The sequence below is a fragment of the Myxine glutinosa genome, chromosome 9 (assembly GCF_964187855.1).
Source record: "Myxine glutinosa chromosome 9, kmMyxGlut1.1, whole genome shotgun sequence".
NCBI lineage: Eukaryota > Metazoa > Chordata > Myxini > Myxiniformes > Myxinidae > Myxine > Myxine glutinosa.
Window position 1 is genome coordinate 39,126,884 of NC_136269.1, and position 27,962 is coordinate 39,154,845.

Below are 27,962 nucleotides of genomic sequence, written 5' to 3' on the forward strand. Positions count from 1 at the left end.
AAAATAAGTTAGTGACAGGGCTGAGGCCTTTTCATCAAGTATCTCGATATTCCCAAATTTTCCTATGGAGAAAGTAAATTTATGGTCGGACACTGCTAGCTCTGGATAAATTCACTGGTTTTTCCTCGACTCATTTGCAATTCACCAGGCAAAAATAGCATCCCTTTACTATAGTAATTCTCTGCAGACTACTGTAATTATAACTGTAACCAACTATAATTTTAACTCTAGTATCAAGGAGTAATTATCTCGAGACTACTGTAATTAGATCTGTAATCACTTCAGTTACAGACAAACCTTACTGCAGTACATACACCACAACAGTAATCCTATAGAAATTCAAAAGTTAACATAAACTGCCAGCAAGTATATGACAGTACATACAACTACAGTTGTAATTATAGGTCACTACCATTTTTGCTTGGACAGATCCTGTTGTTTCATGCACTTGGTTGTGACTATTACAGATATTTTATTTTTAACAAGTGTAATAATCATACCATCCATATATCTATCATTTACAAATCATCTATCACAAACAAAGCAGAGTTTACACTTGATGTGTTGAATAGTGTAATTACAAACAAAAGTTGCTTCCTCAAAGCAAGATGTGCATTGATTTCTGCATATTGCTGCCCAGCTGCCACTTTGGACAAAAACGCCAATAAGAAGGCAAACGAGCCACATGCTACAGATTCAAGTTGTACGCAACATTCTGAATCCCAGGAATCATCTTTTCCATCCCTGGAGGCTGAGTCGCCCCTGGCACCATCGTGCATCTCCACACCTGGTGACTCTCCTCCAACGATAGTTCTGCCCCTGCTGGCTCCGGCCAATGACTTAGGAAAGTACTACAAGGACACTGATAACCTCACAGGTGATCTAAAGTACAATTTACTCACATAGCCATTCACCCTCAGTAGCGACTACAACCTCCCAAAGATGAAAATGTACAATAAGGACTGATCATTTCAAGCAAACTGGTTTCAGAAGTATGACAGCCTTGTCTATTCACCATCATTGCAAGGTGGCCTGTGCAAGTACTGTGTCCTCTTTGCCAAGAATCGCTATCAGCTCGGCACATTTGTCAAAAGTCCATTCACATGACTAAACAAATCATCAGAGAAGCTGGGGCAGCGCTTTGGATCAGTAGGGGGGACGGGGGACGCAAATAAGTCACACAAAGACACAATGGCGGCCGCACTTCAATTCAAGGCAATGATGGAGAACAACCTGACCATTCCACTAGTCGACCACTTGCTCGTAGATCTACAGACCCGCTTCACTGAGCATACCAGACGAGCCACGCAGGCACTGCACCTCATCCCATCTGTGATCTGCTCGTTTGGGACAGTTGACACAGAAGTCATTAGTGAACAAGTGCACTTCTACCAAGATGACCTGCCATCACCAATAGCAGTTGAGACAGAGGTGCACAGCTGGCAGATAAAGTGGAAAGGCAAGTCGGCATCAGAGGTCCCAAACACAGCAGCAAAAACCCTCAAACAGACAGACAAATCATTGTTCCCCAACATCTACTGCCTGATGCGTCTCTTCTGCACGATGCCCGTAACATAAGGTGAGTGTGAGCGGTTCATTAGGGGGCTGAGACGTCTTAAGACATATACATGCGCACAACAATGTGTGAAGATCGAATGATTGGACTTCTACTAACGCACATTCACTATGGTGTGGACTTAGGTATGAATGGCATCATTGATGACTTTACATGGCGAAATCCACAGCGAATGGAGCTTGTGGGCATCTTAAAGTAGAGATAATGGACTATATGAGCTAACAATGTACAAATAGGAAACTGTCACTTCACTCTTGACCGGCACAAGCTTACATTCATCAATATTGAGGACAATATCTCTGTTTTCGCTAAATATTGTCAACTTAAAAATAAAAGGTGAGTACATTGACTTGAATAAGGCTTGGTGGTATATTTCACAATATGTGGGCATCTTGACCGAAAGTGAACCCCCCCTAAAAAAAATTCTGGATCCACCCTGCACCAAGGATGCATTTACCCGACATATTTGTTGAAATTTAAAAATTATTCACCGTTTGAGTTAAATCGTACTGCTATGTAACTCGTAGTCGATGCAGATTTGGCGGTCGACTTTATAGTGTGACGTCATGGCTAATCATGAAGAAGAAAAATATTTCGACTTTTAATCACAAAATTACCCACTTTATAAATCGCAAGTTGGAAAAAGATACTTTCTATCTATTTTGTAGAGCATCAAGGGATAAATTTGCATTAAGGTGGTCTCTGAACATTTGGGTTCCCCTTTAAACACTAATGGTCATCATTTTCCAGAAGTATTAAAAAATTAAAAACATCAGCATGTACCCGTTTAGATGTAGCAATGCAGACAGAAAAAATTTCATTCCAAAACAATTTCCAAATCTCACATCCATACTAATAAAAGTGTGAATTCTGATTAAAAAAAAAAATAGTGTGAGATCTTAGAAAACGAAAAAGTAAGTGCGGGACTCACATCTGCAGGACGAGAAAACACGGGATTTTCCCACTCTCCAAGCAAAGCTTTCGTTGAGCGATCGTGAATCCCTGTATCAGAGTAAAACACAAGCACACCATTTATTTCATCCAATCTCACTTGGGCTTCTTATTTATAGGCTCTCAGTTTTCATTGAAGTTCTTGGATGGCAAAGTGGTCGATCTTTTGCTCCCAGCATTCCATGCAAATCATGCTAATGGGCACAACACGGGATATTTATCTGTTTCCACTTTTAGTGCCCAAAACACAGGAAAAAGTTTTATCATTTTTAATTTCATCTCCCACCATCTTTCCACTTGCTGCTGACTTGTCCATCTATTTCCTCGACATATTTCTGCCAACTCTGCATGATCTTGTGACTCGGGCTCCCCGAGGCTTCGATGCTCTCCTCATTTAGCCTCGGGAGGAAAGGGAAGCCATTGCTACCCAGAAAGGGTTTACAATCATAGACGAAGCCTGATAGAAAATGCATAGAAAATTTTAGCAAATAAAGCCACAGCTGGCCCTGTTCAAAAATCTTACTCAAGAAACCTCTTCCAAAGATTCATGCCAGGGGAGAGGGGGTAGGGGTGTGTGGGGGGTTATTGTCCCAGGCCGGCATTTTAAAACTTTGGCCTTGAACATGTTTCTGCCTTATTGGCATCACCAGCAAGATATGTAATTAACTTTGAAGTGCAAAACTTTTTGGCTCGGCCTGCATCCTGTTTGACACCACATTGCACAACCTGTACCTTCAGCCAATGCTCGATTTACAAAACCAGACATGTCGTCAATCATGTCACATTATCATGACTAATCACCAGATAAACACAGGTGTTCCTCTGAGGAGGAGGTTCTGACACAGCAAGAAAATCAACAATGCCTTCAAATAGTTCCATTTGGTTTTCAACTGCAGCACCAATTTTAGATACATGCCCTGTTTGTAAAAAAAATGTTTTTTAACTCGCACGTACCTTTGTTTCCAACAACGGAGACAGACATCGTGTCAAAATCTTGGCAGCAGAGGACCTTCTGTTGATCAATTTGAGGGGGCTCGTAGCTGCTGTGCCCCGAGCGTAAATTTACATAAACCATCTTCTCCAGTGCAGTGTCAAAATGGCTCACCCAATCAGGATGGTGTTCAGCAATCTCTGTGCAGTTATCGGATGCCTCCTCGGTCTTGGATTCTGAAGGATTGCCTCCTCCAGGCCCATGTTCAGATTTGTCGTCCTGAGTGTGAAGTTTTATTCCAGGTTCTATGTCGGTAATGGTTCCCAGGTTTTCCATCACCTTCCTTTGTCCTGGACTTCCTCCAGATGTATGAGGGCTAAGTGGACGACCTTCAGAGACTTGGCTATTGTTTTGTGGTTGTATGTCATCATGATTCAATATGTCTGAATGCAACGTGTAAACAGACATTGTATCATTGTTGGTTGCACTGCTATCAGGATAGCACAAAGGCGCGTCACCGGAATCTGTGCAAAAGTTGCTTTCGGTGACGATATCTCTACTCAAAGTGGCATCGTCGATTTTACTCTCACGACAATCAGTGGCAGGGGAAAAGTCCCGAGGGACGACATCATTCAATCCTTCAGCTTCCGATGCTTTGTTTCCCCACTGTAGAACATCAGAAACGTTCTTCAGGTTGGCGAGTTTTCTGGACAATGAAATTATGCGTTTCCCTGACTCGTTACAGCAAACCGCCTTTCGTTCCAAGCCCATTAATTCCCGTGTAGGTCCTACTGCAGGGAAATCAATGAAGTTTCCTTTCTCACAAGTGACTTCCTCATTCGATTTAAGATTGTCTTTGCGTTCACCCATCCCTGTAGCATATCGATCAGGATTGTAAAATTTGTACAAAGAAATTTGCTTTCTGCTTTGATTAGAGCATGCGGCATTAGAATCGGCTATTAATACATTTGAGTTATCAGACTCCATCGCACTTGGTTCTCGAAAAACATTTGTATTCAACCCACCACGTGCAGTTTTGTTTAGCAACAGTGCGTGCGACTGAACCTTACTTTTGCAACAAGTATCCGTAAAGGTCCCTCGTGCATAACTGTCTTCTTTGCTCAAACACCACCTGAACCTGTCCAGGGAACTCGAGACTCGGGAAATGTTCACCCTGTGCTTTCGGATGGGCCGGGAAAAGACGGACGGATGGCCCAGCATGTACTTGTCAAAATAATCGGGATGCACTTTCTGCAAGGCTTCTTTGAAACAACCCCTTCTCTCACGTGGAATTATGTACCTCTCTGCTTGGGTGGCCTCCCGTGCATCAACGTCGTTACTTTCTTGTTCTTTTAAAATGTCTCCAAAAGAACCACTGCTCTTTCCTTGCGTTGTGCCATTTGAACCAAGGCAGAGTCCCATCACTCCAATCCTGTTTCGTCTACAATTGGAGACCATCTTGCTGTCCAACGAAGCAATTTTCTCGCACCGTTCACTCTTAAAAATGTCCCTTGCACAAGTTGGACCTGGAGGCTTAAATCGATTTGAATCTGTGTTTCCTCTGCTGTCATGGCAGCTTATTGATGTTTGACTGGATTTGTCATGCTGTTCAAAGAGGTTTGATAAAATAAAATCACGAGGTGGTGCCAGTTCCTCATACGATCGCCCTGTGCTGTCCACCATCTTATCAGTCTTTTCTGCAAATGCAGAACTTCCGTCGAGGTTGTCACGTTCAAACAAAATAGAGTCCACTGCCATCAAGACATGCTGAACACAGCCATAGTCATCATTTTGTTGCTGCCGATGCTGAATATTTTTCATTATTTTGAGGTTACCTTCCTGAGAGCTTTGGTGTTCTCGCAAGCAAGTTGGTGCCTGAGCATCAGGTGAGCTATCTTCACGAATGTCCAGTTTACTCGAGTTTTCCTTGTGCAGTACCTGAGAATCAGCGCTCATTTGAGTCTCATAACTCGACAAAGGAATCAAATCGTTGGTTGTTTTATCTTCCATTGATGATTCACAATTCTCAACAGGAAGCTCTCCAAATTCTTCTTTTTCTGCAGAAGGAACTTCCGTAGACAACTGCTGAGGCTTTCTCATCACAATCTTTGACTGAAGTACGGGCCAAGAGATATTGTAGGAATCGTCATCTGCACTTCTGGAATGTTCTTCTGGTTTGTCCTTCTGGTTCTCCACATTTGCAGTATTCCACCGGATGGGCACCGCAACCCTAAAATCGCTGATCAACTCCCTTTTTATGTCCTCCCTCCAGATATCAACTTTTGCAGACAATCCTTCACGTTGCAAAAATTCCTTGATAGCGTTCTCAACGCTTGAAAGCGCATTCTCCCAGTGTTTAAACTCAATAAGTGTCTTCTTTGGGTCCAAACAAATGTCATAATCGCTCAAAGGACAGCTTATATTAAGAATAAAAATTCCATAGAGTTCTGATGTATTTCGGTCCCTCTGACTCGGACTCAACTGTGCTGCTTTCGGAGTCAATCTTGGACTCGACTTTTGCTTGCATATGACACTGAGTTTCTTCAGTAATATATTCACGAGGCAATGCAACTTGGTCTTTAAAACGAGCCTTTTGTTTACATAAATAAACTGCAACGACTTATTGTGGTGGCTATCCTTACTAATGTGTCCTATAACTTTGAACTCGCCGCACCTGTAGCGAACCTCTGACAACTTTCGAGACTTTCCATACCCGAACAGCTGCCCGAAACGAGCCGCGACGCCATTGCATCGCTTGAGCTGAATAGAAGTTGTTCCTGTGTCATCGTTCCGTAAAGAAAAGGACACACCATGATGAATTAAAGCGATGGCTTCAATTTTCTTTCGCATCTTGTCGTATTCCAGTACAGGAGGCGTGCATTTTCTTCTAACCGGCAAATTATAGAACAGGTTGTGAATTGCGACGGTCGTTCCGACACTTGGACGAACGGTTTCGGCTTCGAAGACGTGACTGGGATATTCTCCTCTCATGATCTTGGTAAATGTTTTTGTGGAACTTTCCGCTCTGGTTGTTATCTCCACGGCACTTGCAAGGCTTGAAATGCTGGCCAAAGCCTCCCCTCGATATCCATAAAAACGCAAACGTTCCAGATCCGATAGTCTGTGGCACTTGCTGGTGAAATAGCGCTGACCTAATTTTTCCAAGTCAGCTCTTGAGATTCCGACTCCATTGTCCACAACCTGGGTGGGAGGCACATAAGTCAACATTTGTACTTAATCCCATTGCAAAAACAATCAGTTACAATCCGCAAACAGAAATTCAACAACACAGAGATTTCCATAATTAATTAAAATGATGTACTGCTCTTGCTAACCCCCACTCTAGCAGGGAAAATGGCCATAAAATGCCTGTTGTTGTGTTGTGTTGTACTACTCTTGCACCTTCACGACATGTGATGATCACTACCAAGTTTGGTGAATTTCTGTCAAACCGTTTAAGGTGCAGTCACACGATGACTTTTAGAGAAACTTATATCTAGCGTATGAAAAATCATAAAATAATGTCAACACGTCGGCATACGCCCAGAAAAGCATCAAAAATTCTACAGCATGGATAAATTGGGCGTATGCATAACGTATTGAACGTATACATAGCGTATGTCTAACCTATTAGGAACCTATCACTAACTTATATATAACTTATCACAGCGTATCACAGCGTATGGCCAGCGTATGTCCAGCGTTCTCGACTTATGCCCAACGTATGAGTAACTTATGAAAAACCTATGCGCAGCGCGCTCGGCGTGTTGCCGACGATCACGTGACGTTCTGCATAAATACGGCGCCGATCTCTACAGTACCGCGAGCTATCAACATCAACATGGCACCCAAGAAAACGAAGAAGACAGCAACCGAGACGTCTGCCAGGGGCCGAGGTAGAGGCAAGAAGAACACATCTCGGGACACCTCGGGGGACATCCGCATGAAGTTCTTGAAAGATGCTTGGTCCTCGTTTCGGAGTTCCACCAGAGGCTGGTAGTACAGGCCAAACTGCCGTCGCCTCCCGATCCATGGTCTGACCCAGACCTTCCCCCGTCGTTGACCTCTTCTCCTCCTCATCCTATTGGCACGGATCTGGTGAAGTGCCAATTCGATGATGTCATACTGATGTTGGAGAACGACTAGTTGGTATTCTTGTCGAAGCCTCTCAGGATCCTCCATCTTCTCTGATGACGGGTGGAGAAGTGATGGTGAGCTACTCACAGGCCCCCATATATAAAGTGACCGCAAAACGCTGGCAAAACGCCAATAATACGCTAGTTGTACGGTAGAAACATGTTCAATAAGTTACTCCATCGTCAGACATACGTCTAATACGTCTGAATACGTCAATATGTGTTGCAGATACGTCAGATATAGGTTAGATATAGGTTAGAAGTAAGTTACTCATAGGTTATCAATAAGTTAGCTGTACGGTACACCTTCATGCCAACGTATCTCGACGTATGAGTAACCTACCTCTAACGTATTTAACGTATGTCTAGCGTATGTCTAGCGTATGCCTAACATATGCATAACCTATGAAGAGGACGTCGGCATACGCCCAAAATGTTTGTGCATGCACAAAAATTTATTTCGGCCTCTGCGTACAACAACGTATGCCAGCTTATACCAGCGTGCTTTTAACATATACAACTTATAGCCCAGCAGATATGTGAAAAAATTGTGCTTTTGGTGATACAAGCATGAAATTTTGAACACTGATAGAGCATACTACTAGGAAGATTTTTGGATATAGGGGCATTCAAATCTTTTCCTAGGGACAAAATGGCGGCCATTTTAAAAATGGCCGTTTACGGATAATAAGATACACAGTACCGATGTCTATAAAACTAGATTTACTTATTGCTCAAGCACACCTATGATGTTTTTTTCACGTAAACAGGTTGTAAGATCATAATTAAATGTCAACAAACTCACATAACATTTATTTGGTCCTTATTCTTTACAAAAATAATTACTTTTTGAGCTATTTTGAGCAAATTCCAGAAACACAATGGAAATGAAGTGAAAATGCCACATTAACGCTGTGGAAGTGACTTTCACTATAAAACAGTCTACAAAACAGTCTTCCACATGTTTGTGTATATATGTAACAGGTGTGTTATTCCTCCTGTATACTATCGTGTGCACTCCCCTGCACAGTGACACAGAGCTGAGCACTGGAGTGCGGCCTTAACACACTTCCACTGTTTCCTGCAACCCTTCTTGCATCCACATCTAATCAATTGTCGGCATGCCTCAGTTGCCTCTGTGAGGGTTGTCCAATATATCCCCCAGCCGTTATTACTCTGTTTCCAACCCCATTCACTTGGCGATGGGAGCTCAGGTGCGCAAATCATCATCTGGCCCCAACAAAAGCCGGCTTGGTAGGCAGCTCTCTTGATGTGTTGTCTGAGGGCTTCTTGCGTTGGTGGGATAGCCTCTATTGATCTACCAGTCTGGGTGAAGAGATGCTTGCGGGCATCGTTAACATGTTCCTGGCTGCTTGTTCGATCGTAGAGCAGAACAACAAAACGCTCCAGTGGATCCATGTTGTCATTTGCAGTTGAAATGGTTGGTGTGGCAGCCAGTGCGCAGAAAGCTGAGGTGACCTCATCATAGGCTTTCCATGTTTCCCATGCTGTTTTCTTCCCCCTTCCGCCGAAGCAGGACACGGTGTCACACCCAGTGAAAGCGTGGAAGAATGGCAACCCTCGGCACTTGTTTGGTCCCAGTGCCACAGCCATCTCGTGAGCTGCCAAGTGCCTGAAATTCTTCCCTGTGCCAAAAGCAACCCAGAGTTCATCGATGTCAAGATATCCAGTTGCTGCCACTGCAAGGATCAAAACATCTGTGTCCACTGTGCGGATTGACACCTTGGTATAGCCCTGTCTGACTGCATCTTGGACATGGAGTAGTATCCTTGTATCTGCCTCCTCGTGACTACACGGGGAAAGACCAGTAACATCTCGTGGCTGTGTACAAAAAACTTCTTTGTGGTTTGTGGTGACGATTTGCTTGTCAGTCTCAATGTTTGCTATCCTCGTTGCTAGAAAGTCAAACAACTCCACCTTGTTCTCGTCTATGCGAAGGAAGGCCTGCCAGTTTCGAGGGATGGAACTAGATGGCTCAACTCGTCTCCTGGTGCCTTTACCCCTCGTCTTCCTGGTGTCGGCTTTCAAACTGTCTGGGAAATATTCATCCCAGATAATATCAACCCTGCTCTTATTTTGTATCTGAGATGTGATGTATGGCAAGAATACTAGTGATGCATACTCAGAGAAGGTCTTCGCATTACGAGGTGCCAGCATGTTCACGATGGCTGCTCCATCCAGGATCATGACTTCAACAGGGGGGCTTACATCATCATTTTCCCGTGAGGTGATCAGATCTTCTAAGCACCCAACCAGATCAGACTTGGTTCCAAGCCGGATTTTGCCCATTTGTGACAATGCAGGGGGACAAGCTTGGTTTTCATGTGCAAAGAATTCATCAAGATCTCCATTCCGTGTCTGGGATGCAATAAACAGCCTGGAGAACAGAACGCAGTCATTCTTCAGAGATACCACCTTCAACTCTGTTCTTGACTTCTCTCTGACTGGGGGTCGGCTGAAGAGAGGGAGATTGTTTCTTTTTATTGGGTCAGTGATAGGCTTTGTCTGATGTACAAGCCTCTCGTTCACATATGTGTCATACTGTTCTTTTCCCAGCTTCTCGATCTGGTAAAGGGTGTTGATGACTGCTGGGTCTGCCAGGTCTCTGCTGTCTAGCACCAAGAGATCTTTGCTGTCGTCACAGAATGGGTTCCCCATCTCTCCTATGACACGGGTGAGTGCTCTCACATCTCGAGCAAAGGCTACCTGCGTGTGCTTTGTCTGTTCATGGTGTTTTAGTTCAGTTTTCCTAATTCTTTTTTCTGTTGTGGCCTCGAACTTATAGATCAGTTTGGCCATCTCTGGACCAGACACCATCCATCGGCGCAAAGCTGCAGCATTCTCCGTAAGACCTACAGCCCCTCCATCACCTTTCACCAATGCATTATTTTGCTCGTGTGCCTGGTCTAAGGCTATGGCAGAGAATGCACGTGTAGTCTTCTTCATGGTGAAGTTTCCTGCCAGAAACTGTGCGTATACAGTTGGATGCTTTGTTGCAAGTGTCACCATGTCGCGCAAGTGAACTGGGATCCACCTGGCATAGTTTGTATGTCCCAAGGCGAAGAACCATGGTACAAGCTTGGTCAGAGCATCAGTGTACAGTTGGAAGTTTCCTTCACGGACGGATCTCACATAGATCAGGACTGCCAGTTCTAGCTGCATAATTAGGAACCAGAACTGAAACTGTGGACTTGCATTGGCTTGTTCACCGCACCAGTCATCTAGTGGTATCGTATCCTGTCCCTCATCTAGTCCACTGGTGTACTGGCTGTAGGCTTCCTTCAGGAGAAGATAGAGAGTACTGGCTGTGACTTGGTGTGCTCGTCGTGTGCGTGTCACATGGGTCACTTTCAGGAAGGAATCAGCAGTACCACTTGTAGCAACCCCTGCAAGCATCAGAACGCCTGTCCACCCACTGCTATCCAGAAGGTCACCGAGGGTTTTCCATGCTGCCATCTCAATATGGAGTCCACCAAAGACCATGACGAAGTGATCTTCTCCGTGTGTTTCTGGCCATCTCCATTGGATCTGTTTGGCAAGTGTGTACAGTGGCTGATCAAGTGTGATTACAGGGATCTGACCTGGATTCAGAATATCGATTGCTTTCTTGATGACATCCATGGAGTGACGAATCATTGCCACAGATTTTGCCTGGTCATAGAAGAGAGGCAGCAATGAAGTTAAGGCCACACTACACTCTGGTTCTTCTGGAATAGACTGCTTGCTGGCATGGTATCCAGCCCATGATACTGTCTCGTCTCCCTTAAGTGGTGTGTCAGATAGCACTGTCTTCTCCATCTGCTCCAGCCACCTGTCAAAATGCAAGATAATGAACACAATTAAGAACAAACAAGTCCACACAAGTTAACAAGTCTTGGTTATTTAGGTACACATATAACTGTCCACAGTTCAAACACAATAATCAGTTACCTGTACTCAATCTGCATTGCTTCAGGGATGAGTTGGCAGTTGCTTTTGTTGGGACCCGCTAGCTTGGGTACAGGTGGGTCACATTTACCCAGAACAACAGGAGGTACGATGGTGTATGACTGTGGCAGGTGTGCATCTGTTGTTGATGTGTCATCTGGGTTTACCCGTTGAACTCCACGGCTATCGCTATTTGGGTGCTGGAAAAGTGAAATGCCAGTGCCATGGAAGGAGTCGTGGGCACTTGTTGAACTGGGGTTATGATCAATGTTATCCACTGCCCCAGTTGTGAAGAGGTCACTTTTTAGCTCAGGGGGGCAAACTGTACCCTCATTTTGGAAGAAACGGCAGATTCTGTTCCCCAAGTCCGTGGAGATGCTAAGCACCCTGTCATAGGAGATCGAGAGACCCAGGTTGAACATAGTATCAACCAGGTCTCTTTTTCGAGTCTTTGTGTGGATAAGGGTGCCCAGGTACACAGGCAGGGGAGTCTCCCGATTGTGACTGTGCCTCGTGGACGTGGTAGTACTGCTACTCTCTCTGCGGCGTGAGTAACTGTTGAACATAAGGAGTTGTAAGATTGTGAGAGTAGGTGTTGATACCGACGAGTGGCTTGACTGCTCTTGGATGTTAGGACCATTCAAGATCATAGAAACTAGTGATACAAGCGAATTAGGTACCGAATGTTCTTGGCAGTGGGCTTCAAATGAACCACTAAATGTTGAGTTCATTTTCAACATGTCTCTACGAACTATATTTGCGGCTCTAGCAAGACAAACTCCATCACTGTCAGTGTCGTGATCACATGCCTTCTGAAGGGCTGAGCCAACATCCTGGTTGAAAGCAAGCAGAATATCTCGACCGGACATGTGCTCCTCTAGGTCTGGAAAATATGTCATGATTCGATCTTTGAGTTTGGTGGAGTGGACACGCCTGGTCAAGACTGTTCCAAGCTGTTCCAGCCTGGTGGTGTATAGTCTTGCTAGGTCTACCAGCTTGAACACTGGTGTCACAAGAGCATCTGTGCGGGCATCATCGATGTAGGACACTAGCTCTCCAAGTGCTATACCGTGATTGATATCATCTTGTTCATTCAGTGTTGTGCTTGTGGCCCTTGCTTTGTTATAAAGTGACACCAGACACTTCACGTGGTACTGTGCATCTTGTGCTATAAGGTCACCTGCACTCAGTTTAGCAAGAAGTGCCTGATCTCCTAGTTTCAGGGCAGCTGTCCTGACATGTTTATCGAGGTCGAAGGTGGAAGCTTTTCGCAGAGAATTAGTACCCGCTGGTTTGTCACAAAAGAAACACTTTTCAGGCTGTGGCTGTGTGTGGTCTACATGTACTCTGTGACGGGTGTACTTTCTTGAGACACTTGCGGTTTCTTCACTAGACGTTTCTCTTTTTTGTGCCCGATGCAGTTCAGTTTTGTTGTATTTCAGTCTGCATGAATCATGCCACTTAGCCTTGTGGCTCTGGAAGGTTGACTGGATACCTTCACCATCGTCCAGGCGGGACAGTTCTTGAGATTTTGGCAGGCAGCCCATCTGGCTGAAGGTGAGGAGATAATCTGCAAGAGTTTGGTATCCGGACCCTGTGGTTCGCTTGGAATCAGCTGGACAGGCAAGGGCCTCATCGGTGACCTCCTGACATAACACACACTTCTCCCAATCTGTCAGATAAGGCATATTTGTTCCAGATGTACTAGGGCTTTGGGGGTCTAATAGCTTGAAATTTTTGTTGGCCATTGTCAATTAAGCATTATCCACCACCACCATCCAATCAATATACAAATTGGGAACCAAATCTAGGTAGCTACTACAGTCAATGAGCGAAGGTGCAGTGCAGTCGAGTTATCATCTGAAAAAGAAATACATACATTATTATCATAAATATAGTAATTCGCTTTCGTAACTTTTCACTAGCCTTGCATTGTTCCTTATAGTCACCTAGTCTATGATAGGAAAGTTCATAAAGCTACATCAAAGTTGTTCATATAAAGGTATTGAACCAAAATTACACCCAGGAGAAATCAGATAGTCATGCAAAGTTAAATAATTAAACCGCTAGACCAGTCCTGTCTATTGCAATGGTAAACCATTTGTTCTGCCCCTTATAGGCCACCGTAGATTCCAATTTTGAACCCAGTATGAAGGTATTGCATAGCATGTACATGACAATTTATAATATGCTCATTACATTGTGTTTCAATAGCAGCACAAATGACAAGTCTGAAATAATAGGTAAATATGTCCTTCTTAGCCGCCATTTTGTAAAATGGCCGCCATTTTGGGCCAAGGAGAAATCTGGAATGCCCCTACATCCAAATTTCACTGTAAGGGTATGCCCTAACTGTGTGCCAAGTTTCATGCTTGTATCATCAAAGGCACAATTCTACCACAATTCTTCACATATCTGCCGGACTATTATACCAAACCTACCCCTAACTTATGTCAACGTACACCAGCGTGTTGGTGAAAATTCACATATGTCGGCATAAGTTACTGCTATACGTTATAGTGCGACTGCACATTCAGGAGGAGATAGCATGACGGATGGACAAACAGAGCTGAATACAATATCTCCCCCATTTTATTTTTTCCCAAAAAGCATGGGGAAAAATAACCGTCTGTCTTTGCCATCTGGAAAATTGTTGTTGGAACATTCATTCATTCTTTTCTTTCCATTGGTATTACCATATTTTTCTGCCTACAAGTCGATGTGGAGTACAAGTCCAATTGGCTAATCTTCCTATTTTTCTTTCCTTCATTCACAGATAAGTCTATTTGAAGTGTAAGACAAAGCTAGATCAACTAAGGCAGTTAGCAAAACTGTCAGTCAGAACAACGGAGGTGGTAATTACTCCCTGACACTAATAATCCATCAATAACGATGGCACTTCCAGCGTCATGAATATTAATGAGCTGTTTTGTGCATATTGTACACCGCTCCTTTCCTATGCCCTCTCCAGGCACTGCATAACGTCATTGCCGGACACCGAAGGGGGCCCGGAAATGACGCGCGCTGAAAGGGAGTACTCAGTTTTCACTCCTGTTGTTTGTTTGTTTTCTTGTTTGTCTGGCCGATATCTGAGCCATCCTTTGAGCTAGGAAGTTGAAATTTGGGCACAATAGTGAGCAAGTACTTTGTCAAAAATAGTATTTTTTGCTTTTGATTAATCAATTAATTGATTAGTTACTTCATTATTATCGATTAATTAAGTACATATTTATTTCCTTTCTCTTCTGGGCAGCATTATCTCAGGCACCTTTTGAGCTAGGAAGCTGATATTTGGACAAAGTTTTAAAAACTCGGCTCGGTTTGTCGACAAAAGTCAAAATATCAAAAATGTAAAGGACTAAAGGATGTAAAAAGAAAAGAAAAAAGAAGGATGTAAAAAGGAACATGCTTAAAAAAAAAAGGTTTAAAGTTTTTCAAATTCAAAAATTAAAGCTCATTTAATCATCATTAAATTAATGTTTATTCCCATTTTAAAAAAATTTTAGAAAACGTTTTTCAAGGAGGTTTGATTATTTTTTCTTAAAGGATGTAAAGGATGATGTTTGTCAAACAAAGTTTTTAAAATAAAAGTTTGGTTAGTGGACAAAGTTGGTTGACCAAGTGATTTGGCTGTAAAGGCTATTTTTGATTTATTGATTAATCAATTAATCGATTAATTATTTAATTATTCGATTCAAGATTTAATTAATTATTATTTTTAAAAGTTACAGATTCAGATGAAACGGTGGTGGTTTAGGTATTCTATTAGCCAATTGATTAATTATTTAATTATGTTATGATTATTATTTATTTATTTTCATTATTAATCATTTATTTATTTTCATTCTCATCTGGGCAATATCTCAGGCACCTTTTGAGCTAGGAAGCTGATATTTGGACATGACAGTGACCAAGTGATGTGGCCATCGGCCACATCGGCATCACAACCTCGGAGCCATCAATTTATTATTTAATTTTTTCAATTAATGACTTATTTAATTAATTATCAAAAAGTTACAGCTTTACATGAAGCACTGGTGGTTTAGGTATGCTATTAGCCAATTTATTAAGAAAATATTTTATGATCATTATTTATTGATTTTAATTATGCAATTAATCAATCAATTATTGCAACCTCTCCCCCCCAATAGTCTCTATGAGCTGCACGGCGGCATTTCCAGGCACTTCAGGCGCCCCGGCAATGCCGCGCTGGAGGATATTTATTTATTTGGCATGGGGGCGCTTTACTTTGAATGTATCTGTACTTGTTATTTGAATTATTTTGTGTGACGACCTTTCATATAAATTGGGACTATAAATAGATTCCTCCAACTGATCCTCAATGTTTTTTTCCAAACGTATTTTCGTATTTTCCCAGTGCTCTGATCGCACAATCTCACCGCACCTCGGTGACAAATTCTCCGATCCAAATTCGGCCCGGGGCTCGTTTGATGGCTCGATCGGAAATTCCTCAATTACAGATTTGCCACGTGACTCACCGGAAAGCCGGATCAGGGTGAGGGAACTGCCGTATCACTCCAGGTTACCTTCCCTTTGCCTTCCTAGCCAACAAATATTCAAACAGTCTGTCCAAGACATGAAGGTCTGCACTCAGCACCATGAGCCATGCACTGAGGTGTGTATCAGCACCACGAGATGTGCAATCAGGTGTTTATCAGCACCATGAGCCATGCCCTATAACACCTAAACTCCAAACTCGCACGTCTCAAGGTCCCGACAAGCAATCGCGGCCCTACATTTAGCGTAAGGAATACCTCTACCAGAGTACACCTGTGACTGTTCTTTTAGGTGTGCATTTGTGTTCTCCATTGATTTGTTTCATATTTGTCTCTAATATTGAGTTAAGTGAGATTAAAGATGAAATGTATTTTGTATACTGTATTAATATAAATTTACAATTTACTCCCCGACCCCCTGGTCACGGTGTACCTCCTAGCCCCGAAAGGAGTCACGGCAGAAAAATATGTTATCCTGTGTCAAAAATCAATGGTGAAACCACACCAATTGCAAATAATACAAACACCAATAATACAAACAAATATTGTATTAAAAATCACACAAGAATAACAGTACAACAATAACAGGAATCAAGAGTACAATCAATATATCTCCTATGATGGTACCATCAGCTAGCATGCATAAGGTAACTCACTGTGCTCCAAGTGAGTGGAAAAGAACATTCCCCAATGTCTCTATATTCCCGTCTTCGAGCTCAGAATTGATCCCTCCAGTGATCAACGGAACGATGTCGAATCGAAACCAGAATCTCGTTCAGACGACAGGCACAGTCACGCCGCCCAAAACGGCACAAAGGCGCACGCGGCCAAAGCGGAGAAAAGGGTCACGTGGTTAAAGCGGCACAAAGGCGCACTCACGGCGACTGGGAAATCCAAAGGCACCCTACAGGCGACTGAGAGATCACACCCTCGGGTATGGACGAATTAGCCTTCAAAAAGCCACGTCACACACACGCCCCAGATCGACGTCTGAATACGGTGAGAATTGTCGAAAAGAAACGAAACCACGAGCGAAGCACAAGTCTTGCGCGAGTCAAAATGGCCGACGGCCCGTACTCGGGTCGAAATGACACGACGATGATTCCTCGGAATCCAACGCCAACCCTGACACGCAGGTGGATCAGTCACAGCGACAACAACTCGGTCGCAGGAATTCCTTTCCCAGGAACCCCAAAAGTTCACTAGCGACTTTCGTTCGACAACATTCGCCCCGGACCTTGAAACGACTCGCTTCTTGTCTGACTTTTTCGCTCCGCCCTCTTTCTCTCCTTCCGCTTCGTCGTCGTCCGGTTCCGGTTTCATTTAAAACATTAACCTTTTTACCTTTTGACAACAATAACCGTCATTTCCCTCAAACCACAATAATAATAATACATGGAACCAGAAATGTTTCAAGTGGATGAAAACCACAACGGAAGTGATGAATCCGTAACATATACCATTTATTTTAGAAAATACCACACTTTGCAATATTTTTTCATTTATGCAATTCAATGTCTTAAACCAAAGATAAGTCGATTCTTAGTACAAGTCAAGGCGCAGAATTCTGGGGGAAATGGTATCGACTTATACGCCAAAAAGTACGGTGCTATTCATAAAAGAGCTTAGCATTAATTACGTAAATTTCTATAAACCTGACAATTCTGCTACACAGTCACACAAAGGTGGGAGTAAAAAGTAATGAGGATTGTTTTTACATATCATGAAGTCTCTCCCTCCTCTCACCCTCCGCCCCTGAGACATCCGCAATGCCCATCCTTCTAGCCTCACCTTCAACTCCCCTCACCAATCCACCTTCCCTCTATGCTCTACCCTCCCCTTCATCTCCTTCACACATACCCCTCTCCCCATCCACCTTCCCTCTCCCTTTTTCCCTCTCCTCCTCCTTCTCCTTATCCCCCTCTCTCACACCAAACTGCCAAAGTATAACGGGGAAGCAATTACACCAAATCATAAGAAAAAATAGTCTCTATTTTACAGCTGAACATGGCATGACATTAAATCTAAATCCACAGAAAATATGTTTCCAATATATGCCTGCATGTTATTAAGGAGTGATGTAAACTTGGCTGCCTTCGCATACATTAGACGGGAGACAATGGAGTTGCATTTTCCTGCTTAATGATGCATTTTGTTTCGGATGTATGTAACGTGAAAATTCTGAAAACTATCACATCTCGTTACTCTTTCCGTTTCGCAGTCACGTAATCCCACCTGTAAACGGAACACAAGCAACGCGGAGCGGATGGCCACGCAACTGGCCCCTGCATCCAAGCTGTTTAGTACAAGGTCTTCCAGGCACTGTGCGGCACTGGCCACTGCCACATCAGAGCGCAGCCGCGTCTGCACGGCAAGAGGCAGCTCCGAGATCATGGCTGTGCTTGCCGGCTGCACGGGCGGGAAAATGCTCGGATGGGAAAATGCTCTGATCAGCGAGATTAAACCAACAACTTATCGACCAACATTTCATACAGTTTACAGATGAATTTGTAACAATTTAAGGGACAAATTTAACAATAAAGAGGCATAGTCCAAGAGTGAGATTTAATTTACCATCAGCAGCATAGGGCAATTTTATCTGTTTTCTTGTCTCTCCATGTAATGCAACAACAAACAATTCCAACAACCAGGGAAAATAATTTGATCCAAGAACATTTCAACGTGACAAACTTTAGCATCCACCAATGAATGAAGCTGAGCTGAGATTCAAACCCATGCTAGACAGGTTAGACCTTAGAGGCTAGTGTGTGTACCTCTAGGCCATCATGCCAATATATATTGTTTTGGAAATAATTATAGAAACAAGAAAAACTTGATAGAAAATGCAACTAGAAAGCATCTGAAAACGCAAACGCCATCCGCGACAGGAAGGTGGTTCCGCAGACGAGAGAAATGAGGAACAAAATAATGGAGCTATGCTGTCAGCATGGATGTTGGAAGTTTAACCAGGAGGGGGTTACTGGAAGAACACATGCATCCTGGAGTAGATTGGGTGTGTGCGTAGAGGGGGCTATATTGGTAGAAAGCAGTGACCCCCGACTTGCCTGCATTGAGAGAGAGAGAGAGAGAAAAAAAAACAAAAAAAAAAACTTGGCAGTGTACTTCAGCCTTGTCGCAAGAGATTCCAATAAGGTTGAGAGCTGGGTCAAAAACGTTCCTGACCAACCACACAAAGTGGGAATAAATGGGGCCGTTAAAAGTTGTAATATTTCATACGACTAGGCATAGTTATGGTTTGTTTAACGAGTCGTATGAGTGCTATAATATGTAGTGTGTGTATGTATGTGTGTGTATGTATGTATCTATGTATGTATATGTGGGTATATGTATGTGTGCGTATATGTATGTGGGTATATGTATGTGTGTGTATATGTATGTGTGCATATATATGTGGGTATATGTATGTGGGTATATGTATGTGTGCGGATATGTATGTGTGTGTATATGTATGTGTGCATATATATATATATATGTGTGTGTATATGTATGTGTGTGTGGTATATGTAAGTGTGTGTATATGTATGTATGCATATATGTATGTGTGTGTATATGTATGTGTGTATATGTATGTGTGCGTATATGTATGTGTGCATATGTATGTGTGTGTATATGTATGTGTGCGCATATGTATGTGTGTGTATGTATATGTGTGCATATGTATGTGTGTGCATATGTATGTGTGTGCATATGTATGTGTGTGCATATGTATGTGTGTGCATATATATGTGTGTGTATATGTATGTGTGTGTGGTATATGTAAGTGTGTGTATATGTATGTATGCATATATGTATGTGTGTGTATATGTATGTGTGTATATGTATGTGTGCGTATATGTATGTGTGCATATGTATGTGTGTGTATATGTATGTGTGCGCATATGTATGTGTGTGTATGTATATGTGTGCATATGTATGTGTGTGCATATGTATGTGTGTGCATATGTATGTGTGTGCATATGTATGTGTGTGCATATATATGTGTGTGTATATGTATGTGTGTGTGGTATATGTAAGTGTGTGTATATGTATGTATGCATATATGTATGTGTGTGTATATGTATGTGTGTATATGTATGTGTGCGTATATGTATGTGTGCATATGTATGTGTGTGTATATGTATGTGTGCGCATATGTATGTGTGTGTATGTATATGTGTGCATATGTATGTGTGTGCATATGTATGTGTGTGCATATGTATGTGTATATGTATGTGTGTATATGTATGTGTGTGTGTATGCATGTGTGCATATATGTGTGTGCATATATGTATGTGTGCGTATATGTATGTGCGCATATGTATGTGTGCATATGTATGTGTGCGTGGTATATGTAGGCCTAAGTGTGTGTATATGTATGTGTGCGTATATGTATGTGTGCGTATATGTATGTGTGTGTATATGTGTATATATGTATTTGTGCGTATTTGTATGTGTGCGCATATGTGTGTGTGTTTAGGAGTCGCGGAAGGCGAGAGAACGAGGCCATTTGGTTGAGTTCAAAGCTTGTTTATTCGTACAGAACCCAGCACACTCCAAAGGCGATAGCGAACGGAAGTGTCACAGCTTTTATAAAGCCAAAACCCTCTTCGGAGGGCGTGGCTCCCACAACCGCGCGTGCGTCACGTCCAACAAACCAAAAGCAAAAGCCCGTGCACGTGAATTAGACCAAACATATGGTATTGCCGTTGGTAACCGTCACATGCGGATAAGTTAACCGCGACATGTGAATATGTATGTGTGGGCATATGTAATGTGTGCATATATGGAATGTGTGTGTGTGTGTGTGTGTGTGTGTGTGTGTGTGTGTGTGTGTGTGTGTGTGTTCGCGCATGCGTATAAGTTGTTGTTGTTGGCTGTTATGTCCGCACGTGGGTGGTTTCCAGGAGGTGGTAGGCCTACGAATAAAGTAGCCACCTCCATTGTGTGTGTTTGTGTGCGTTTCGCGATACAGGCAGGACAAAGTGAAGGCAACGAGATATTTCGTTTTCAGTTTCAACAGAAAGAAACAAGAGATGTAATATTTAATAACGAATAAAATAAGCACGGTTAAGAACCGCAGTGATCTTTTGCTCGTCGTTATAACTATATGTACAAATAAACTGTATTTTAAAATAACGTAGTGCATTGTAACAACAGGTTACCTTCTGCGTTTTCCTCGTACTACAGCAGTCAACACGTGCACACCACGAGCAAACCCTTTTTTAATACCATTTAGCTTGCTTAACGCATGACGGCATTCTACTTCCGGGTTAGTTGTTGTTGTTGTTGTTGTTTTTAATCATCAATTTTGTCTGTTTATGATTTCATTTCTTCCCGGTAAAGATAATATTAATGTGTCAATAGCACAAATATTCGTGCGAGTTTAAACGGTAAAGTTGAAGTCAAAGGAATACCTGGATATGCGGAGGTATATTTTCTCTCGAGCGAGGAAACTTCCCTCTCCTTCTTCCATCATCCTTCACTGCTCCAATCCACTCTGATGTAATAAATAGACAGCGCCTAACCAAAATGGATAGTTTTAATGACAGGATTACTGTAAAAGGCAACGTGTAAATAGAGACTGTGCCACTGTACTTTACTTCATCTTTGGAATTGGTTACCTATCCAGACATTCGAAAAGTCGAGGGAATCGACCAAAATTGATGTCCAGAAAGAGGTATAAAACACATGGACACTGCTCGGACTTGCAGGAAAGAAGTCGGAATTTCAAAAAAGTGGATCGACGGCGAACCAAGATGGAGAGTTTGGTGACAACATTTGGAAGCAAACACAGAATTGAAGCATTCGGGGCCTTCTCACGAGCCGAGTCGGCTGTGGTGCCATTTGATTAGAGGGAAGGGATGGAAGGGAGAGCATACTCCGAGACAGCCTTGATAAGGTTTCACCAGGTTTTAGAGGAGGGAGACAAGTTTGAAAGTTCCTTCTTGAGGTTGGACAGATCTGTCTATCATCTATGTGACATCTATGTCTTGTGGCTCTCCAGAGAGTGTACACACCCTTGTGGACTTTTTGGAATGCAAATCCAGTAAATCTGCCTCACACAAAATAATGTCAGGTCACCTGTTGGTGACAATGTGATATTGGAAGAACTTACAAGTATGACACGACTAAGAGCTTGGGCTGAGATGTACATGTCCTGACATGAAGCTTGCGAAAAGAGAAGTATGTGAAGGTACTGTGTACAGGCTCTTCTTCCTCATCCGCTCCATGGTATCTATCTACCCATGGTATCTATCTATAAGAAATACTGACATCCTGGCTGATTTCTTCTGTTATCATTTATCTTCAACAACATTATCCCCTTTATGATGATTCAGAGAATTCCTGGTTATATTTTGCAATTTTTGGCTGCTTTAAGGAGATTTTGGTATGTTCACGGTAACACGACCAGCGCCATTGTGTCTCACAGGCAACAAGATCCCTGCCCGATCACTTGTACTGCTCGTCTCACATATCCGATCATATCGTAAGGCGTTTCCATTTGAGCATGCGTTCAAATCCCATATCCTGTAATTATTTGTCCATTGCCTACCAATGTTCTTCTGCATAAGTGTCCTGCACATGTCATATATGTCGTGGAAGGTGGAGCAAGTTGCACCCAGCATCACTCCACCATACCCCCTGCTGGTGTGTGTGTGGGTGTGTGTGTGTGTGTGTGTCCCTGGACTTAATTCTTACCCCAGCTATAAACTGTCATCCTGGAGTTTTACAGGAAGGACGAGGTACCAATGTGTGGACGTTCAACATGGGTATCCCTTCTGTTCGCATTCATTGTTGGATGTTAAAGTTCCCAGGGTGGCCTTTGCAAAGATTAGGCAAATTGTTGCCAATTCCAAAATTCCCATCATGCTCAGTCAAACGTCAGGCCCGTCCAGTCATTTTGTGAAAGGCTTGGGCCAAAAATGTTGCCAGATCAACACTACGAGAAGGTAGTTATTAGGGTAGTTAACAAATTGGTAGATACGCATCAATGTATATTTGTCGCATCAATATCTGTGATTAGATTCAAGAAAAAATGATGGCCTCCATGCTCCCTGTACTCTATAGTATTGATTATGAGCTTTACAAAAGTCACAAAGTAACAACCTCGCCATATATCATTCCCAAAACTGCAAAAACATTCCGGTCATGAATAGAGCATGATCAGGTATTCCGGAATATCATGTGCAAAAGTGTTTGTTTATACGTAGTATTGTACCCCATCCTTGGGTGTGTACGTTAATATGACACCAGCAAGTGAACCGAGAATTAATTGTCTCTTGCGGGACGAGGGTAAGTCCGTCTTTAAAAATCATGTCATAGTAATATTAACGCCTTGGAATTATTTTTCCATATAAATTGAGGAATGTTTGGGTTAAAGTAACTGAATCTTTACTGAGTCTTTGATTACCCTGCACACGCGTAGCAAAAAGTGGGGTTATAAGCAATTGGTTCATGTCTGTCCGTCTGTAAGTCTGTCTGTCTTATCAGTTTATGATCGAGGAACAACTTTATTTAAATCGAATGTTAGATTTTAAACAAGAAACTTACTTTTCATAAAGATTTTATAATGGGCAAATAAAACAAGCAGAAATAACTAATGTAATGTAATACACACTGCAGAAAATGGTGGTAAATTTAATTTAATAATATGATTTAAACAATCTCTATTTTATTTAAATTTAATTATATACTTGCAGACTGTCGTACACACATCTTCTGTCATAGAGTCATAATACTTCCACAAACCTCCAGTTTTGTAGTATTTCAATGTAAACAAGAAAGAGCAATGAGAGATTGCAGACCCTCGCCAGGACATGTTTGTAGTTTGTGTGGTATTTATTACCTGCTGTGTCTGTGTGGTTTATTGATGACATAGATTTATGTTCAATCCAATGTGGCTGCGGAACCACGTGACAGATAACGTCATTTTCTTTTTTCGACACCAATGTATCCCTAGATGACGCTCAAGGAATTTCACCCTGATTGGATGAAGTTTTATACTTGTGAAATTATGACGTCATAATGGAGGCACCTATGGCATCATCATTAACATATGTTATTCCACATGTGAAGTTCTTTACAATGAGCCATGTCTTAATTTTTTGTACGTAGCGTTTTTGGGGATATATAGGTGCAAAGTTTTTCGGTTTTTCGAAGATGGCGTCCATACCACGTGACCTATGACGTCATAATTATCATTTAAAAATTCTGCAGGAGGAGGTGCACCTCTGATAAAAAATTATTGTTAATCGGACTAATGGTTGCAGAGAAAAGCATACTTATTCTGTGCAGACAGACAAATGGACCCAAATAAAGGTTCAAAGGGGTAGTGTATAAGGGTGGTATTTGGGACTGCTTATGGACAACTTCAAGAGCACTAAACTTGCGGATCATTATTTTATTTAAATTGAAGGATATACTTGTACACTGTGTGGGGTAACGTGTTCTATGAACTCTCTAGTTTTGAAATGTTCACACTCTATGAACCAATGTAAAACAATATATCTTCCTATTGAGAATGTCATAATGAGAGGCTGATACATATCGAAGTCCATTCACTACCGTTATGTTATGGCCCATATTGGATTGAATACTCAAGGGTAATAGATCGAAGATGCAATCACGTGATAATTTCTATACAATCATGACCAAGAAGAGGCAACTTTTGAACATGTTTCTGAACAGTTTCTAATTACAATCATGTCATTTTTCATTTCCCACATGACCTCAATAATGTGAATGACGTGCGTAGTTGTATTTGTAAAGGGTATTTGTGAAATCCGTTTTCCGCACGTGTCGTGCCCAAAGGGAGACTTGGATCAGGGTGTGCACACCGCGTCCTTCAGAACTGGTGGCCTTACACCGGCTGTCTTAAAAACAAACACATAATGTTTTTGCTTTCCAGGTTATTTTGTTCTTGCCTGAGAAAAACCATGAGTTCCAAATCCAAAACCAGCCCTCAATTCACTTGCACATACAATGGCAAAGAAACACTGAGGTCTACGGAAGCTCCACATGGACCAGACAACTCACAGGCTAAACCAGCTGCTCAAGGTCTATCACGACTTCAGCAGATACAGCATGCCTACCAAGAGCAGCGGGAACGGGACCGCAGAGTACTTTTGCAGATTATGAAGCGTGGCCGTCCTCATGAAGCAAGAGGAAGCTTTCGTCGGACCAGCAGTACTCCAAGCAGGTTTCAAGATCACTCGAAAAGCGTCCACTTTGTCGGTGCCATTTCCCGCTCAGAGGCCCATCAGGATAGCATCGGTTTAGTTTCTGACATACAATACAGTAAAGGGCAAATGCTTGGGTGGCAGAGGCAAATAACTGGAGTCGATGTTATCAAGCCACTCCCACCCATCAAGGGTTCTGTGGAAATGGGAAATGATATTGCCATCCAAAACTATGTTGCTATTGACAGAAGCATCAATGAAATTTCAACGCAGCATGCTTTGTTGGAGGAACATAGAAAGGATAAACTCATACCGACAATACAAGGTCCACATTGTAATCAAAGAAAGACTTTCAGACACAAGAAAAAACAAGACTCCAGCTAGAGGAGATGCAGAGTCACAAACACTGTCACAACCATGTTTGAGCAAGCTGCAAGGTCGTCCACACGATGGACGTGGTATCGAGCCAACAAAATACATGGAGCAGGAAATCCATAAGAGAGAGTTTGAGGTCTTCCAGAAACTCAAAGCATTGCATCATGAGTTCATGGTAACACAAAGGGATAAACGGATCGCACAACAGAATCAGAAACGACTGATTCGGAAATTGGACGACCTTGAGAGGGAAGCGTTTCAGATAGAAACGTTGGGGAACCAAAAATCTCTGCGAGGAACATCGACAGATGGAGAAACAAAAGTTGAGCTTGCACGGCCTTTCAGAACTTCAATTACTGAACCACTTGTGTGGCTCGAGTCCTGCCCTTCACGTGGAAGGACTTTTATGGAGGAGCATCTGATCAAACATGTTGAAATTTGCACGAAGATCATGCAAAAGAAGAGGAAGGTCTTCAACTCTTCAAACGTGTGGGGACTTGCCAAGGACATGGAGAAGCACATGAACAAAAGCTGACCTGTACACTAATGCATTCCATTACTTGAGTATTGTGTCGACCACCGTACATCATTGGGAGTCGTTGTCTGTAATTGCCAGAATAAGTCGCACACTTTGCAAACTTTTAACAGGTGATGGACCGCTGTTCTTGTGATTATATTGCTGCAACTGTACGAATTAACTCTTCAAGTTATATAATGGCATTTCTTATTAATCATGTATTTCAAAGCTATGTTATTTTTATTGTTATATATAAATGGAATTTTTTCATGCATTCTCTCCTTTCTTCAGCCACCTTCGAGATATGAAACACTCCGTTTATTACAGCATAATAAGAACCCATAAGAACCCTTCAGGAAAACCCATTCAACAGAACCCATAAGTTTATAAAAGGCCCGTCAAATATGACAGGATGGAACAGTTTATTCGACAGTGCAGTCTCATGAGCATGCCAAAGTCTGAAGCCTCGGCCTTGTGTCAGGTGTGCTTATATCTTCTTTATTTATTAGACATCCTACGGATGTAACACTCATTTTACTCTGCGTGCGTTGCACATCGTGTGCAGTGAATTTCACCTCCCTGCACCTTGTATTTATTGTTATTTAAAAAAATACTTTTGTACACTGCCCTTGAGGCTCGGTTTGCAAGTTTACAAGCTACAATTCCAATAGAAGATAAATAATTACTCTTTTATGGAAAATATTTTTCGAGTTTATTTTATCCTCAAAAATAGAACAAAGTGAACACACATTCATGTTGAAATATTGGCCTTTATAAGGACCCTTGTGAAGATAACCTACCTTTGTGAAGGGGGACAGACATCTGTACAAACACACAAACTGACATCGTGTTTTATATGGTAGATGATCGTCTGTGATGAGAAGAGTGAAAAGTTAAAGCTTTGGCCTAATTCCATGATCTTTTTATGTGCTCTGAGCCAAACCTGTGAATAAGCCGACAGATACACATAAACTGGCACAAGCAAGTTGCAAATGACATATCATTGGCTGAAGTCATGCCTTATACTTGGTGTAGATCATGCTAAATCTGTAGGTAGAGAGGGAATAAAGCCTACTAATACAGCAACGAAAGAAGAATTATTCCATCTTAAACTTACACAACCTCACAGACAATGATAAAGTGGTTTAAATAACTTATGGACATGAAATTGTAGTAACTTACAAAACTTGCTGTTGTAAAAATCAATAAAGGTTTGCAGTATATTTTTGTGTTCCTAATAATATTCCTTATTTACTGTATTTTTATTTAAAGGTTAATATAATATACCTTTATGAGTTGGATATGCCCCATTGTTAAAACTGAACATACACCAAGAGCAAACCCTGAGCAAACTAAACACATACTATAAAACATCGGGGCAATACCCCTGGTGCTCACCTGGTAGAATAAACAGTATACTGCGCCGACTAAAGGTATTTTAAACCAATTTCAATGATTTCTCGAAGACAGGGAAGCATGTAGAACCATACTAACATAATCATAAGACTTTAAACAAACAAACCAAAAAAATACCTATTTTGGGGGGCAACCACCCTCCCCCAACCCCATATACCTCCTCAGACCCCAATTTTTATAATGCCTTGAACAAACATTGGTACATCACGGGTGGTGAAGGTTGTGGTGAAGTTTCATCGAAATTGTGTGTGTAGTTTTTTAGAAGAAAGCAAATACCTATTTTGGGGAAAATCCCTCCGTAGACCCCCAAAGGGGCAGATTTGTTAAAATGCCTTGAACAAACTTTAGTGCATCACTGGTGATGAAGGTTGTGATAAAGTTTCATCGAAATAGTGTGTGTAGTTTCAGAGGAAATA

At 42.1% G+C, this 27,962-nt stretch overlaps 1 protein-coding gene and 1 long non-coding RNA gene across 7 annotated transcripts in view; one reads left to right on the forward strand and one right to left on the reverse strand.

The window, feature by feature from the left end:
• The window catches only part of MLH3 (mutL homolog 3), a 65,484-nt gene extending 44,134 nt beyond the window's left edge, over nucleotides 1-21,350 (reverse strand). For 2 of the 6 annotated variants that reach the window (XR_013624519.1, XM_078784273.1), the window contains exons 1-5: nucleotides 21,222-21,338; nucleotides 18,295-18,468; nucleotides 3,482-6,659; nucleotides 2,814-2,984; nucleotides 2,508-2,578 (exon numbers count right to left, since the gene is read on the reverse strand). Coding sequence is in view for 4 of the 6 variants with exons in the window: in XM_078784273.1 (XP_078640399.1) it covers nucleotides 2,508-2,578; nucleotides 2,814-2,984; nucleotides 3,482-6,659; nucleotides 18,295-18,453 (3,579 nt within the window). In the remaining 2 variants the exon portion in view is untranslated. Of the gene's footprint in view, nucleotides 1-2,507; nucleotides 2,579-2,813; nucleotides 2,985-3,481; nucleotides 6,660-18,294; nucleotides 18,469-21,221 lie in introns of all 6 variants that reach the window. The other 4 variants (XR_013624520.1, XM_068129283.2, XM_068129281.2 and 1 more) reach the window with 3 other exon arrangements.
• A 603-nt stretch (nucleotides 21,351-21,953) lies between these two features.
• Nucleotides 21,954-26,402, forward strand: LOC144893606 (uncharacterized). The gene is made up of 2 exons (XR_013624521.1): nucleotides 21,954-22,252; nucleotides 24,968-26,402. It is a non-coding gene; the product is annotated as an uncharacterized LOC144893606 (long non-coding RNA).
• The last annotated feature ends 1,560 nt before the right edge of the window (nucleotides 26,403-27,962 follow it).